Source organism: Ruditapes philippinarum, unplaced genomic scaffold (assembly GCF_026571515.1).
Source record: "Ruditapes philippinarum isolate M1 unplaced genomic scaffold, ASM2657151v2 ctg3714_1_1_1_1, whole genome shotgun sequence".
In the NCBI taxonomy this organism is placed as follows: domain Eukaryota; kingdom Metazoa; phylum Mollusca; class Bivalvia; order Venerida; family Veneridae; genus Ruditapes; species Ruditapes philippinarum.
This window is the reverse complement of record NW_026862021.1, coordinates 208454-225749: the sequence shown is the minus strand read 5'-3', so window position 1 is coordinate 225749 and position 17296 is coordinate 208454. Positions and strand designations below refer to the sequence as shown.

Below are 17296 nucleotides of genomic sequence, written 5' to 3'. Positions count from 1 at the left end.
ATGAAAATCAATGATCCCTGGGGCAGGGCCAATTTTGATCCTAGGGCTTTCATTTGAAACTTGGTAGGCACCCACTAGATGTTTTATGCAAAATATCTAAGCTCCAACTCTTTTGGATTTTCACAAGAAGAGTCTTAAGTTTTAACTATAAACATGTATATATAAGAAAAATCAATGACCCCCTGGGGCGGGGCTAATTTTAACCATAGGGATTTTATTTGAACAAACTTATTAGACACCCATTTGAAGATATTTCATGCTTAATATCTAAGCTGCTGCTCTTTGATTTTTTTAAGAAGATTTTTTTTAAAGTTTTTAATATAAACATATAAGAAAATATCAGTATCCTCGGGCGGGGCCAATTTTATTCCCAGGGCTTTTATTTGTACAAACTTTGTAGACATTTACCAGAAGAAGTCTTTACTATATACATATAGGGTAAACAATGACCTCCGGGGCGGGGCCATTTTTAACCCCAGGGCTTTTATTTGCAGAAACTTAGAAGACACCCATAAGAAGATGTTTCATGCTAAATATCTCAGCTCTACCTCTTTGGGTTTATTAAAAGAGAAAATTTTAAGTTTTTACTATAAACATAATTATAGGGAAAACAATGACCCCGGAGCAGGGCCAACAAACTTGGTAGACACCCATTAAAAGATGTTTCTCGCTAAATATCTAAGCTCTAACTCTTTGGGTTTTTAAAAGATTTTTTAAGTTTTTACTATATACATATATGGAAAAACAGCCGGCCAATTTTAACCCCAGTACTTTTATTTGTACAAACATGGTAGAGACTCACTGGAAGATGTTTCATGCCAAATATCTAAGCTCTAGCTCTTTGGGTGTTTTAAAAGAAGATTTCTTTAGTTTTTTTTCTTTTGGTTGCCATAGCAACCAGAGTCCTGCATGGAATTAAATTCTTTGAACAATTTTAAAGATGACCACCAAAGGAACATTCCTGTGAAGTTTGGATAAAATTGGCTGAGCGGTTTAAGAGGACATGTCGTTTAAAGTAAAAGTTTACGGACGACGGACGGCCGGACGCTGGAAGAAAAGCGATCACAAAAGCTCAACATGTCACTTTGTGACAGGTGAGTTAAAAAGCTTTGATTGCATTAGTGACGCAATAGAAATATGGTGATGAAAACTGCAAAATTAGTCGTTGATTGTCTTGTGAAACATTTCTTTAATTGTGAATCTATTCCTTTTCTTTAAATATTCGTACTTACAGTTCCAGTTTCAGTTTTCATTAAACCAAGGCATATATGATATGCAACTGGTTATAACAAACAAACAAACAGAAAAATAACAGTCAAAAAATCCCTTATATCACAATAAAAGAAGCTAATTAAACAAAAAAGGAGATCATATTGTTCATTTCAAGTACTGAATTCAATACAACATGTATTTTACATTGTAACAAATGGGAACGGAGAATGAGAAGTATTTATCACCTAAATTTTAACATAATGTTTTTACAAAATAAAGATAATTTTAGTAGAATCTTTTTATCACAACTATTCATTAATCTGTCAAGTTTAAAAATATTGGGATGAATATAAAACCTGGGAAGAAGAGATTTACGTCTTATGACATAAAAGTACGAGCATTCAAATACTAGTAAGTAGGTTAGAAAACAGGTTAGAATATGTAGAAATATTGCTATCAGCGTTTGTCACGCACTAGAAATATGGTGATAAATACTGCTAAATTAGTTATCAATTGCCTATAACTTATAAATTATTACTTGTATTGTGAATATTTTTACTTTTCTTAAATTTAAATATTCTTACATTTTTGTCAATGATGATTTTCTTGAAAAAATTTCGACTCATCTGAAAGCATACAGCTAGCCTAGCTTGTTTCCTCAGATATCGTGAAAGTTATAAAAGACTGTATTGAGTTATGCCTACTAAAACAGTCATCTGGTTGAAAATATACTCAAAGCATATTGCATTGTCAGATGATAAAATTGTATATACACCTGTATGTCACAGGATATGAGATACTTTAATAAAAAACTGTGAAATATATGCATTTCATCCACATAACGGCAAGTCTTGCTTTATCTATTTAAAATACATACATGTACTAGTAATAACTTAATAACAGTTAGAAAGAGTCTTAGGTTAAACAAAAATGCTAAGTAATAGACACGAGTTATTAATTCAAATGATTTAAAATTTGACAGAAAGAGTACTCTTTCAAACATTGCAATAAACAATTAAAAAAACTGCATTGAATATTCTCTCCAACTACTGACAAGACAATTTGTTAATTCAAATCGTAAATTTTTAAAATATTACATGTGCCACAACTTCCAACATACAGCTTGTTTTGTACTTTATCTAAAGCAAGAGACCAAGGATTTAACAAGCCATCTTTTTCCTCAAGTAACACTCCACCATTTTTAAGGTTTTCTGATATTAAATGAATGCTGTGGTTTCCACTGCTGCACACCAATATAGATCCGTCATCTAGAACAACCATTCCACAAGGTGCACGAAGGCGTTTATCTTTGTAACCCTTTAATACTTCTCCATTAAGATTCATTTTTGTTACTGTACACATCTGCCAGTCTGATATGTAAATGTTCTTCTTAACATCAATTACGACACATGGACTTTTCAGTTCGTTACCAAAGAAATCTTTTCCTATGGTTTGATAAACATGACCGTCCAAGTCCATGATCTGAACTTTACCAGGCCACTCGAATGTAACAATTATTCTATTGTCATGATAAACTAAATCCTTACACCTTCCATCTACTTTCAGACTCCCGACTTCAGACAATCCATTTGGTATTGATAAAAACAAGATCTTTCTCTTAATACTAAAAGACACTGCAAGTGTTTCATTCGCAAGTAAGTCCAAATGAGTTGGGCTATCGTGGAATCGTCTTTCAACGGTTACCTTCTTCATCTTCGTATCAACTATTTTGACAGCGCAATTTATCGAATCAACAACTGCAACGCAATGCATGGTAATAAACACTGCTCCCGGAATGGAACAACTTCTTTCATCTGACGGACTCTTGATATTTATTTCATCTGAATACTTGATATGAAGCGTTACACTTTTGCAAGTACCTACAATGTCACTGTTTTGCAGTTCTCCGATTCCTGTTTCTGATTCGAGTATTTCCTTTAAATTAACATTTGGTGTAAAGACAAAGCTGTTAACATAGTTGTCTTTGTGTGCTTGTTTCTCAGCAGAGGTGTAGCTTTGTATAATTTCTTTGTTTTCTTTGGAAAGGATGTAGAGTGCATTAAATTGGTTTGCCATTTCCAGTTTGCTAATGTCATTTTGAAATTGTTCAATATCCTTCTCCAATTTGACAGAGTTTGACGCTAAAGATTTCATTCTTGCTGACTCCTTGGTAAATATATCATCGGCATGTTTCTCAAGACTTCTTTCAAGCTCGTTCAAAATATTATTTATTTCTTTGCGAAACGTCTTAATTTCATCTTTGACCAAACATTTGTTCTGCAAGATTTTCTTATTGTTAGCCTTTATTTCTTCAATTATTGTATGAAACTGCTTCTGAAGGGCTGCTAAAGATCGTAGAAAATCTCTGTACTCGTCACTTGTCCTGTACTCTATAGAAACGTCTGGTATGTAGTCTATTTTGCAGTTTCTATGGTTGAGTGTTATACATGGAATACAGCATAAAATATTGTGATCCTGACAGATGTACTCGATCAGTTTACCTTTATGCAACTGACATTGTTCAGTCAAGTCACCAGGAACTTGAAGATGTTCAGAACTCTGAGTTTTAGGCATCTGAGACTTGTCTAGTAGTACATGGTTCCTGTATGGCGCTGTTTTTCTATGCGTTTTGTAACAGCTCTCACATAAATGTATAACACAGTCCTTGCAGAAGCCATGTGCTGATAGTCGCAAACCGTCTCTATTGCATGGTTCGCAATAAATTTGTGCTTTTGTCTCAGTTACAGACTTTAAGTGATCACCATTTGCCTCTTCCCTTTTTCCAGACACTTCCATCTTCAATCGAAGTAACTCTGAAGTTATGTACGTCGTACGTTCTTAGACAGTGTTTTTAACCTTCCTGAAATAATTTAACATCTTCATAAAAATGACTAGTGAACTGCAGATGATCTGACGGATTGATTGCGTAAGATAGATAAGATATTTTAAAGATATTTTACGCTCTGATTGCTTACAGTCTCTTTTTAAATATAAAATAATTATCTTTTGAGAACATAAAAAGTATATATCCCACGTTTTTAACTTTACACATTTTACCTAAACACAACTTTTGAGTAAATTAATATATATTATTCAGTGAACTCACCCCATAACTTATATACACAATATATACACCATTTTTCCTACAACAACGCCCACTTTTTTTAAAAATAAACTATCTACAACTGCAAAAACTGATAATGTCGGTATCAGCGATTTGTTATCTAGTTTTATAATCGTTTACCTGTCTTGTGACGACTGTACTGGTTTGTATCTGGGTAAACCATGTTCATATATTTATTTTTTTAAATCACATCGATCCAATTTGTTTTTCTCTCTGGTTTATTTGTTTAAGTTATTTTCAAAGTTACACAACATAAAGAAATTTAATACAATATCATGATAAAGTTGATTGAACTGATTGATTATAATATTCTTGATCAGTGTCTGGGTTATCGGTCATGATTTAATTTTTAAACATGTTGAAGTAATCTTATTGTTATTCAATTTCTGCCTGCTTTCAAAAAAGGATGTACTCTCTTTTTTAAGTATACTGACTTTAACAAAAACAACTTTTAAAACATGTTACACTTTCAAATGCCCGCATGTAAATTTGATAATGAAACAGATTTTTATGAAAAAGTGGTTATTTTTTTAAAGAAATGATTAAATAAATAAATTAAATGTAAATAAACGTAAAAAGAGATGAAAGAACATGCGCTTGGCATGTTCAGTTAGTGTCCTAAACTTCCCAGCAAAGGTAATTTAAAGATATTTTTAATGATTTTCGGGGACACTGTTCGATAATATTTTCAGAAATATATTTGCCAAATATCTTGATATGATGTACATATCACCTCATGCATATTAAATATTATTATAATTTGTAAAGAATGTATTCTTAAATCATTCCTATGCTTTTGATTATGTAGTCAAATTTTTAGATGAGTTGGATGTTACAATGGGGTGGGGTGGGGAGTGGTGGGATGGGGGGGGGTTACGTTTGTATTTGAAAGAATATACAATCAAGACTTGAGGAAGAAATTTTAGAACTTAAAAACAAACTTTATCATTTTTGAACAATGAACTCTCTGTTATTACCACATCACTTATCAAACATTATTTTGGATAAATCCATACTATCTATGTCTTTTTAGCTCACCTGAGCCAGCTCAGGGGTTGAATGTCCGTCGTTCGTCCACATTTGTTTGTAAACACTCTAGCGGTCACATTTTTAGTCAATCATCATCAAACTTTTTCAGGATGTTTGTCTAGGTATTGCTCGGATGAGTTCGAACATTGGTCATTTCGGATGAAAAACTAGGTTACAGAAGCTAAAAAAAGAATAGACTTTAGGGGCTTCTGTTTTGACCAAAATATCCTTGAGTTTTGTCTGAAAGTTTATTTCGAAGTAAAGTTTGAATATGAGTCACTTGGGGTCAAAAACTGGTCACATTGCCAAAATATGGGAAACCTTTTTTTAACACTCTAGTGGTCACATTTTTTAATCATCATCAAACTTTGTCAGGATGCTTGTTTATGTAATTGCCCGACTGAGTTTGAATATTGGTCATTTTGGATGAAAAACTAGGTTGTCAGGATGCTTTGTGAGGTGAGCGAGTTAGGGCCATCTCATTTTGGCCCTCTTATTAAAATACTTGAATTTTCATTACTAGTATCACTTTATATTAGTAGCATTGTTACTTACCTATTTTGCGTTATAAAAATGCCCTTGAAATTTTTGATTAAACCACTTTTGACCCCACCACTTTCGATGATGGGAAATCCGTCAGGTACTTTGAATACTTTCACGTCTTTTCAGGTAAAATGATGTTTTGAGGAGTGTCTGAGGTCTTCCTCCACCAGTTGAATTGGAAATTTGCCAAATGCCGGTGTTACTTATAACCCAACTAAACAAACAGAATGGAATTATGATATCAGTTTGGAAATTCCCTAATTGCCTTCTGAATTCACGCTACACTTTATGTAGGTTCAAAGGTGTTTGTAGAGATTTGGAGGCGAGTAGGTACGAAATATATCTGGTTTGAATAGTGTATCTTTAAACCCAGCGTGTTGCCAATACATAATCCGAAAATGACGTTCAAACACTATTTGACGGTAACTGAGGATTGTACTCAAAACCAAAACTTTATTTATCTGGTTATTCAGAATGTATTTGCTATGTATAAGATCAACGAAAGTAACAAATCATGAAATCAACACAAGAATATATTTTCAATCAAATATCAACACAAGAAAATCTTTTTCAGTCAAATATCAACACAAGAAAAATGTTTTCATTCAATTATCAACACAAAAAATAATGTTTTAATAGGATAACAACACAAGAACGGTTTTCAAAAAGATATCAGCATAAAGATGTTTTGAAACATATATATAAAAAAGAAAGAAACAAGAAGAGAATCTCCAAAGAACGCCCAAAAACTGGATAAAATTCAATTACAATTTAGTTGAACGTTAACGATGTGTTGTGGATACAATCTGATACCTATTTCTTGCATATGCTTACAATTGAATGATTATGAAAGCTCTCATTAAAGCTGCACGCCTCCAGATGAGCCAAATATTTCAAGAAATTTAATCTTTAGAAAAATGTATTAAGATCTTAAGAAAAGTAAAAAGATTCAATATTTTATTAATTGAGCGATTGATCACTGATTATGCTGTATCAATCACTATAATCTACTGTGTAACTAACACAGTAAGAGGTTTTTATGTATAATTTGACCACTTTTTGGTAATTTACGTGCATTGTAAGTGTCGTTTGCAATGTATAAATTACTTTCTTTGCTCAATAGCTGTATTTTGCTGAAGTCAGTCCTCCAAATTTTTTTTTCTTTCAGTATTCAAGGAAGATTTTATTTTTTACAACATGTTTAGGTTGAAAAAAAGACAAATCAAATAAATGATGACCCAAGATGTATTTATGACCTTTCTAGAGACATGTTAGATATATTGTCTTTATTGCGTATATCTTTTAAAAAAAAAATATACCTATCATATGGATAGAAACCTTTTGTTAACAAATTTGACAATTGTTACAAATTTGTATACCTACTACTTGATGCTAACATCCACTGAAAGAATAGTTTAAAAAATCTACGAAATAATCATAAATTGAATTAAGCGCCAGTTTATAAAGCACTTAAATAAGTAGACAATTAGGTATCGAGTATTCTTAGATTGTGTTAACTGTTTCTCAACAAAAATGTATTACCTTTCCCTCGTTGATCTAAGCAGGATAAGTGATATTGGACATACTATAATGCGATAGCAGATACTTTTTCCGGCTTAATCATAAATGGAATTCATTAATAACGCTATAAATGATAAAACTAAAAATGTTGCATGCTCGGTTTGATTTGGCTAGTTTATGTACGATGGTGAAAATTCAAGTTACTGTCCATTTGTTCTAAACCAGACTTAAGCAAGCAAAATCCAACATTTAAATATCATAATTGTGACATTTTAAATTAAGAAGTGTTAACTTTTAAATATGAGTTTGTAGATACTGAAATCCGCTTCAGTACATTATATTATTATACTATCGTTTAAGATTTACATGTATACATCATACTTGGTTATAAAATGCAAAAACTATGAAATATTCGTTCTCTTGGGCCATGTTCGATAACCAATTAGGAACAAATGTTGAAAGTTGTTTCATAAATAAATGTAGTTTAAATGACATAATTCATGTGCATGTTATTTCTTCACAGCAATGGGCGTCTAAATCACATTCTTTCAAATTTCTGTTAATTTGTCTATAGAATGTATTTAATTCAAATCATATACTTTTTAGAAAGTTCCAAAATTTACCACTCCCAACATATAAAGATTTTATCTCTATCTAAAGCTAAAGACCAAGGACAGAGCAAGCCATCTTTCTGATCAAGTAACACTCTTGTTTATTCAAGATTTTCTGATATCAAAAGAATTTTGTTGTTTCCTCTGCTGCACACCAAAATAGATCCGTCATTTAGAACAACCATACCACAAGGTTGAACTAGGCGTTCATCTTTGTACCCCTGCTAAGATTTATACTTGTATTTGTACTGAAGTCTGAAGTGAAAATTTTCTTCCCAATATCAACTATAACAAATGGGCCTTCAAATCCATTAACATGGAAATAAATCTTTTTTTATCGACTGATAAACATTGCCTGCTAAGTCCAAAATATGTACTTTTCCAGGCCACTCGAATATAAGAATTATTTTATTGTTATGGTAAACTAAATACGTACACTTTCCATCTTCTTTCAGGCAGCAAACTTCAGACAGGCCATTAGGTATAGACACCAATATGATTGTTTTTCTTTTTATTACAGTGACTGCTAGTGCATCATTTTTAAGTTATTTAAAATCATATGGATAATCAAATAATCTTTTGTCGGAATTTATATTTTTTATCTTTGTTTTAACAATTGTTACAGCACTATTTTTAGAATCATTTTTGCAACCGTGTCCTTAATAATAAACACTGCTCCCATAATACAACAATCATTTCATCTGTTGGACTCTTGACATCTATTTGATCTGAATACATAACAGGAAGTGTTTCAAAGTAATCAGCCTCGGTTCTTACTTTTCGTTCAATATCACTTTTTTTGCAGTTCACCGATTCCTGCTTTTGATCCGAGTACTCCCGTAGATTCATCTGTGGTGTAAATGCAAAGCTTTTCATGTAGGTTTTTGGACGATGGTGGAATAATCAAGCTTCTGTCCATTTTTTCTGAACCAGGCTTTAGCAAAATTCAACATTTAAATACAATGTATAATAATTGTGACATTTAGAATTAAAAACATCTGCAGATGCGTTCATGCGGCGGTTATCATTGAACCATTTTTGTGACTCGTGCTTGACCTTCCAACCAAAGCGGCCACAAATTTAAAGACAAGACATGCTCTTACGGAAAGAATTAAAATAAAAATTTTAAAAAAGTTTTATGAAGCCAGTTTATCACTGGCATACGTCAAAAAGCAGACAGCATGTCACAAAGGCGATTAAACATTATTTAATTTGAGAATATTAGAACCACCCAAAAAGAAATAAAAACTAAAATATCACAAACACAAAAGTAATGTAATGAACGGTCATAAATCTTGTAAATGTGTGTTCATTATTAAATATGAGTTTGTAAATACTGATAACCGTTTTAGTACACAATGTTAGTACACACAGTTTTAAACTGTCATGTTCACACCAATACTTGGTTATTACATGCACAAATTAAGAATAAATAGTTCTCTATGGTAATGACGAATAACCAATTAAGCAACAGATGTGGAGAGCTCGTCATAAATGAATGTAGTTTAAATGACATAATTCATGCGTGAGTTATTTATTCACGACAAACGTCTATATCCTATATCGCAGTCTTTCAAAGTTCTGTCCATTTGTATATTATTTAATTCAAATCATATACTTTCAGAAATTTACAAAATTGACCACTGCCTACATATAACTTGTTTTTTTCTCTATCTAAAGCCAGAGACCACGGACAGAGCAAGCCATCGTCTTTATCAAGTATCACTCTACTTTTTTGAAGGTTTTCTGATATCAAAATAACGCTGTTGTTTCTACTGCTACAAACCAAAATAGAGCCGTCATCTAGAACAACCATTCCACAAGGTGCAAGCAGGCGTTCATCTTTGTACCCCTTCAATACCTCTCCATTAAGATTCATACTTGTAATTGTAGATTTACTTTTGTCCGAGATATAAATGCTACTCTTGATACCAAATGTGACATACGGAAATGTTAATTCGTCACCATAGAAATCTTTCTCTACAGCTTGACAAACATGGCCATCTAAGTCCATGATTTGAACTTTACCTGGCATCTCGAATGAAACAATTAGTTTATTGTCGTGGAATACTAAATCTCTGCACCTGCCATCTACTTTTAGACGCCGGACCTCTGACAGTCCATTTTGTATTGACAGGAACGTAATTGTTCTTTTATAGGGAATAGTGAATGCAAGTTTATTTTCCGGAATTAATTCTAAACATTCTGGACAATCATGTAACCTTTTCTCAGCGATTATCTTCTTTATTTTTGTATCAACTATTTTGACAGCACAATTATTGTGATCAACAACTGCAACAGTGTCATCAGTGATAACCACTGCTCCCGAAATACAGCAATTCAATTTATCTGACGAAGTTTGGACATCTATGTCATCTGTATACTTTATTTTTAGTGTTTCAAAGGAAGCAGCATCGGTTATAAAACTTTTGCGGCGAGGTCCTCTTATTTTAATTCTTTGCAGTTCACCGATTCCTGCTTTTGATCCTAGTATTTCCTTAAAATGCAAATTGGGTGTGAAGACATAGTTGTTTATGTAGTTCTCTTCATGTGCTTCTTTCTCAGCAGATGTAAACTTCTGTACGATTACTTTATTTGCTTTAGAATGGATGTATAGCGCATTGGTTTTATTGGCCCTCTCCAGTTTGCTGATTTCATTCTGAAGTTGTTCAATATCTTTCTCTAATTTGATAGACTTCGAAGTTAACGATTTAATTCTTGCAGTCTCATCGGACAAAATGTCATCGACATGTTTCATAAGGCTTGTCTCTAGGTTATCAAACATGTTGTCAATTTCTTGTCGAAACTTCCTGATTTCATCTTTGACAATTGATTTGTTCTGCATGATCTTCTTTTTGTTAGCCTTTGTTTCTTCAATAATGGTTTTGAACTGTTTCTGAAGGGCTGCTAGAGATTGTACAAAATCTCTGTACTCGTCACTTGTCCTGTACTCTTTAGAGACGTCCGGTATGTGGTCTATCTTGCAGTATCTGTGGTTGAGTGTAATACATGGACTACAGCCGAGGACATTGTGATCATGACAGATGTACTCAATCAGTTTACCTTTATGCAACAGACAATGTTGTGTAAGGTCATGTGGAACTTGAAGATGTCCTGAACTCTGAGTTTTGGGCATCTGGGACTTTTCTAGTAGGACATGGTTCTTGCATGGTGCTGATTTTCTGTGCGTGTTGTAACAGCTCTCACATAGATGTTCCATACAGTCTTGACAGAAGCTATGTGCTGTAATTCGCGAACCATCTTTACTGCATGGATTACAATATATCTGAGGATCTACCTCATCTGCGCAATCTGAATAACTTTCAACTGAATCTTTCTTTTTTCCAGATACTTCCATCTTTTAGAAGTCGAATTTGCCCTGAAATGATTAGTTGAATGATAGTATTGTTATATTAACCCAGTCTTAATTTTCTTGAAATATTTGGAATTATACATATTTTTTAATACTGAAAATACATTGTTCCAGGGAACCATACTTCTAATTATTTATTATCTATTTGTTTAGGCGTAAAATTGACTATATAACATCGATGGATAACGGACATTTTTAGATTCATATAAATATCACTGTTTACTCTACTTTCGACAACAAAATTAAAGATAGATTTCACGTTCCATTTTTGTATCCAGATACATGTAAGGAAATAAATTTAAAAATATTCAATTTTCCTTCAGGCGATTCAAAAGGGTAATAAACAAATCTAACCTGATTAAACGTGCATTTACACGCCATTTTTACTGTTTAAAATCACATTGATATTTTTATGAATTCCTATTTCACCCAGAGACAACTCCTTCTAAAGATACTTTTAAGTTATCAGTTGTTTACATTTTTGTGTTGACATAAAGCAAAGAAGGGACAAAATTTATCGAACAAATGTATTTTATATATAAATTTGCACGTCCCTTAGAGCTAAATATCTGTTTAATTTATGTTTATTCTCTTAACAAAATAAATTGATAGTAAAAGCCCAGAAGCATTTTTGTGGCATTACTTTTGATATTGTGAAGTGTTTTCATTCAGCAAATTCTGCATACCGGTATGTGATGATGTATATAATGTGCAAGCCATACATGAATGAAGATGTTCTTGTTATTCAAGTCCTGCATTGTATGTGTGCATAAGTATTTTGTGCATGTCTTGCACATGTAAGGATGAACTTATTTTGCAAGCCCTGCATATGTGAGGATGCACTTTTTGTTTATGCACTGCATATATGACGATGTACTTATTTTAATCCACTTGGAATTAGTTGAAGAGAGGAAATATTTGAGATTTGTTTATCTTTAAGCAACCACAGCATCTGCGTTGCAGTGACATTTAGCGACTAGCCTCTTTGTGTGTGTGCGTGTTTGCGCGCGCATGCAAGCGTGTATGCGCGTGCATGTTATGAATATTTAGTAAACTTAAAAAAAGTTCTCCTTACAAACCACAAGTCCAAAGTCAACGAAACTTGTCAAGATCGTACCTTGAGTTGAGAGCCTCCAAAGTTGTTAAAAGAATTTCATTCCATGCAAAAAAAAACAAGGTCTAGAGCTTAGGTATTTAGAATTAAATATTGTTCAATGAACCTGTACTAAGATTGCATTTAGCGCAGCATGCTGAACTGTGACCTTAAACGTGGCCTTCATGTCACATAGTGTAAAACCATCACTGGTCTTCGTATTTCAACATTAGATGCATCTTGCACATTGTTTTTCATTTGGCATACTGAAATGTGACATTGACCCACCGCCCCCCCCACCCCCCCCCAAAGTTTACTTAACACTTACGAAATTGCACACCTCAATTGTATACAAACAAAAATGAACTGCTTCTGTTCCTATATTAAGTGTTATACAATTGTGTGATATAGCATTTTTTCAGAAATGCAATCTTGTTTAACCTAATTTCGTTTTCATATTCCAATTAAGATATTTTCCTTCGCTTTTAAATCATCTGACTGATATTGGAATGTAGTAAAATACAAATTTAATACATTTTGTTAAAATGAAAATGATTCACAAAACTTACCTCATTACATAATGCCTGTATGTTTTGTGTTTCTTTTTATCACTGTGACACCTTTAAAGCCCGGGTAGCCCGTTTTGCAAACGTTGTAACTTTATCGACTATACTTAGCGGGAGACAATAATAAGTCATAGATTATAGCATACAGTTGTTCACGATAGCTTTGTTATTTGTAATGAGTTGTAACAGGCTACTTAAACACACAGTAAAGATTTCAAAATATTTCATACACCACTACAACCTGGCTAAGATTAGAGGATATTTGTTTAGTTCAGTGTAAGATCGGAATAGATTTCACCGAGTGAGCACCAAAAGGTATATATTTCACGAGTGGCGCAGCCACGAGTGAAATATGAACTTTTGGTGTTCACAAGGTGAAATATATTTCGATCTTACACTAAACTGAACAAATTTTCTTTTTATTATATGCAAAGAAAATTAAAACATTAAACCTAATACTGAATGAAAAGCGCGCCAAATAATTATACAACGTGACGTCATTTACGACGTCACGTCATTAAGTTGGTCCCCAGTACTGTGCACGCTGGTATTTCACTGAAACAACGTAATAGAGGATATTTGTTTGTTTTGCATGTAAGATTGAAATATAATTTCACTGAGTGAACACCAGATGCAATATTTTCACGAGTGGCGTAGCCACGAGTGAAAATATAATAGCTGGTGTTCACGAATGAAATATATTTCAATCTTATATGCAAAACAAATAAATTTTCTTTTTATTTCATTCCTTTTAAGTGATTTTAAGTATTTTTTTACTGATTTTGCCGCGTAACGTCGCGCATTCTACTTTGTGACGTCATCACATCATGACGTCACATCATCAATTTTGAAATATAGTTCTGTTAAATTTCTCTAATTTTGTTACATTTATAACATGATGTATGGTGACATCGACTTTCTTTTCCTAAAGAAGCAAAATTTACGTATGAAGGCATTTATTTCTGCCTGATATTCCATTTTGTTATGATTTTCTTTTCATCCGCATTCAGATATAGTCCGGCTACAGTGAAAATTATATTTTATAAATTTCACTAGTGGTTTATCAGAATATAATAATCTGATATATTACAATAAAACACTGGAAAGCATGAAATAAAGGGGCTTAACTTCAAAACAGTGAAATTATCAAATTGTTTAAAACAGTGAAATTACCAGTTTTATAGGCTATCACTGATATATTTCTATAAACCACCGAAAAGCATGTAATAAAAGAAATTGTTTATATTTAAACAAGTAGATTTATCTTTGTTTTGCATTTTTAAAGTTGTTTCTTTCTACTATACACGAGTTTATTATAATATTGCTATATGAGTGTGTATAATTTGATGGTATTATTTAATAATTTCACGATTTAGGCATTCCCATTATGATTTCATTATTATTTTTTCGATGATACATTTCAGTTACATGATGCGATGATATATCTAAGATCCGAAGTTTGACGGAAAGGGCCGAGAAGATGCGATTCGAATACAAAAAGAATTTTCATTGTTTTAATATGCCGTGACGCCTTTCACTATTACCCGAAGTAAGCCCCTCAAGTATCGCGTATACATTGTATATCTTATATAATAACATATCAAGTAATCTAAGAAATACGCCGATAATTGTTTTCAGTTTCCCCCTCCCTTTATTACCGTGGCAAAACGCCATAGGTCACCATTCAAAGTTGATTGAGGTCTGTGAAAGTATAAGGCTGTGTTTAATGCGAAAATTGATTTCTTGATAAAAAAAATTTAAAACACTCTTTCCATTATATAACTAAAAATGGATGCCACAACATCCATGGTTATGTCGTGCCTACGGTCAAACAAACAGTAAGACAATGATCCAGTTTGAAAGCGGACCGGACAGTCTTTTGTTAGACCTTCACCTTACGTGGGGGCAAAAACATTGGAAAAAAATCCATGTCAATGGAAAGATATGTTTATCACGTTCAACAGATACCTTTAGCATAATTTTAACAGACAATTAAAACAACAGAATATTCCCTTTCAACATTTCAAAAAAAGAAAACAATAAAGTTTATTTAATGGCACATGACATTACATCATCTATGTGAGTTTTAGATTCTAACGCATCATACTTATCGAAGGGCGCCCTGTTTCAGTGCCGGTCCAGATTTTTGTGACTTTTTAAAAAATGGTGTCGTTTTGGAAATGCAAACTTTCGAAGTGTTTATCATTGCAATACTGTCTATATAAACATAATACCATTTGCGCCAGAAAAAACTGTGTAACAGCATACCGTTTAAGTTGTTTCCTTATTATTCATGTCATTGTTCTACATGAATTTTGTTTTACACTAGCAGTGCCCCTTTTATTGTTTTACACTAGTAGTTTTCACATTTTTGTTTTACACTAGCAGTTTCCTTATTATTGTTTTACACTAAGTTTTCTCATTTTTGTTTTACACTAGCAGTGCCCATATTATTATTTTACACTAGTAGTTTTCATTTTTGTTTTACACTAGCAGTGCCCTTAATATTATTTTACACTTGTAGTTTTCTAATTTTTGTTTTACAACTGGCAGTTTCCTTATTATTGTTTTACACTAGTAGTTTTCTCATTTTTGTTTTACACTAGCAGTGCCCTTATTATTATTTTACACTAGTAGATATCTCATTTTTGTTTTACACTAGCAGTGCCCTTATTATTGTTTTACACTAGTAGTTTTCTCATTTTTGTTTTACACTAGCAGTTTCCTTCTTATTATTTTTACACTAGTAGTTTTTTCATTTTTTGTTTTACACTAGCAGTTCCTTATTATTATTTTCACTATAGTTTTCTCATTTTTGTTACCTTATTATTGTTTTACACTAGTAGTTTTCTCATTTTTGTTTTACACTAGCAGTGCCCCTTTTATTGTTTTACACTAGTAGTTTTCTCATTTTTGTTTTACACTAGCAAGTTTATTGTTTTACCTAGTAGTTATTTTTGTTTTTACACTAGCAGTTTCCTTAGTAGTTTTTCTCATTTTTGTTTTACACTAGCAGTGCCCTTATTATTATTTTACACTAGTAGTTATCTCATTTTTGTTTTACACTAGCAGTGCCCTTATTATTGTTTTACACTAGTAGTTTTCTCATTTTTGTTTTACACTAGCAGTTTCCTTCTTATTATTTTACACTAGTAGTTTTCTCATTTTTTGTTTTACACTAGCAGTTTCCTTATTATTATTTTACACTAGTAGTTTTCTCATTTTTGTTTTACACTAGCAGTGCCCCTTTTATTGTTTTACACTAGCAGTGTCCTTATTTTTGTTTTACACTAGCAGTTTCCTTACTTTTGTTTACATTAGCAGTTATCTTATTTTTTGTTTTACACTAGCAGTGTCCTTATTTTTGTTTTACACTAGCAGTTACCTTATTTTTGTTTTACACTAGCAGTTTCCTTATTTTTTTTTTACACTAGTAGTTTTCTCATTTTTGTTTTACACTAGCAGTGCCCTTATTATTATTTTACACTAGTAGTTTTCTCATTTTTGTTTTACACTAGCACTTTCCTTATTATTTTTTTACACTAGTAGTTTTCTCATTTTTGTTTTACACTAGCAGTGCCCTTATTATTATTTTACACTAGTAGTTTTCTCATTTTTGTTTTACACTAGCAGTTTCCTTATTATTGTTTTACACTAGTAGTTTTCTCATTTTTTGTTTTACACTAGCAGTTTCCTTATTATTGTTTTACACTAGTAGTTTTCTCACTTTTGTTTTACACTAGCAGTGTCCTTATTATTATTTTACACTAGTAGTTTTCTCATTTTTGTTTTACACAAGCAGTGCCCCTTTTATTGTTTTACACTAGTAGTTTTCTCATTTTTGTTTTACACTAGCAGTTTCCTTATTATTGTTTTACACTAGTAGTTTTCTCATTTTTGTTTTACACTAGCAGTTTCCTTATTATTGTTTTACACTAGTAGTTTTCTCATTTTTGTTTTACACTAGCAGTGCCCTTATTATTATTTTACACTAGTAGTTTTCTCATTTTTGTTTTACGCTAGCAGTTTCCTTATTATTATTTTACACTAGTAGTTTTCTCATTTTTGTTTTACGCTAGCAGTGCCCTTATTATTGTTTTACAATAGTAGTTTTCTCATTTTTGTTTTACATTAGCAGTGCCCCTATTATTGTTTTACACTAGTAGTTTCCTCATTTTTGTTTTACACTAGCAGTGCCCTTATTATTGTTTTACACTAGTAGTT

At 32.2% G+C, this 17296-nt stretch overlaps 2 protein-coding genes across 2 annotated transcripts; both read right to left on the bottom strand.

Annotated features, from left to right (window-relative positions):
* Positions 1 to 2151: 2151 nt before the first annotated feature.
* LOC132717703 (uncharacterized) lies at positions 2152 to 4520 on the bottom strand. The gene is made up of 2 exons (XM_060701253.1): positions 4319 to 4520; positions 2152 to 4072 (listed from the first exon to the last, which is right to left on the bottom strand). Exon 2 carries the CDS (start codon positions 4006 to 4008, stop codon positions 2278 to 2280), a length of 1731 nt encoding a protein of 576 aa, XP_060557236.1. The 5' UTR covers positions 4009 to 4072; positions 4319 to 4520; the 3' UTR covers positions 2152 to 2277.
* A 4016-nt stretch (positions 4521 to 8536) lies between these two features.
* LOC132717702 (uncharacterized) lies at positions 8537 to 13206 on the bottom strand. The gene is made up of 2 exons (XM_060701252.1): positions 13076 to 13206; positions 8537 to 11419 (listed from the first exon to the last, which is right to left on the bottom strand). The coding sequence occupies exon 2, from the start codon at positions 11396 to 11398 to the stop codon at positions 9641 to 9643; it is 1758 nt and encodes a 585-aa protein (XP_060557235.1). The 5' UTR covers positions 11399 to 11419; positions 13076 to 13206; the 3' UTR covers positions 8537 to 9640.
* Between the last annotated feature and the right edge of the window lie 4090 nt (positions 13207 to 17296).

Bases quoted from the DNA above. Each gene is read 5' to 3' on its own strand.
- LOC132717703 (XM_060701253.1), bottom strand. From the start codon at position 4,008: ATGGAAGTGTCTGGAAAAAGGGAAGAGGCAAATGGTGATCACTTAAAG.
- LOC132717702 (XM_060701252.1), bottom strand. From the start codon at position 11,398: ATGGAAGTATCTGGAAAAAAGAAAGATTCAGTTGAAAGTTATTCAGAT.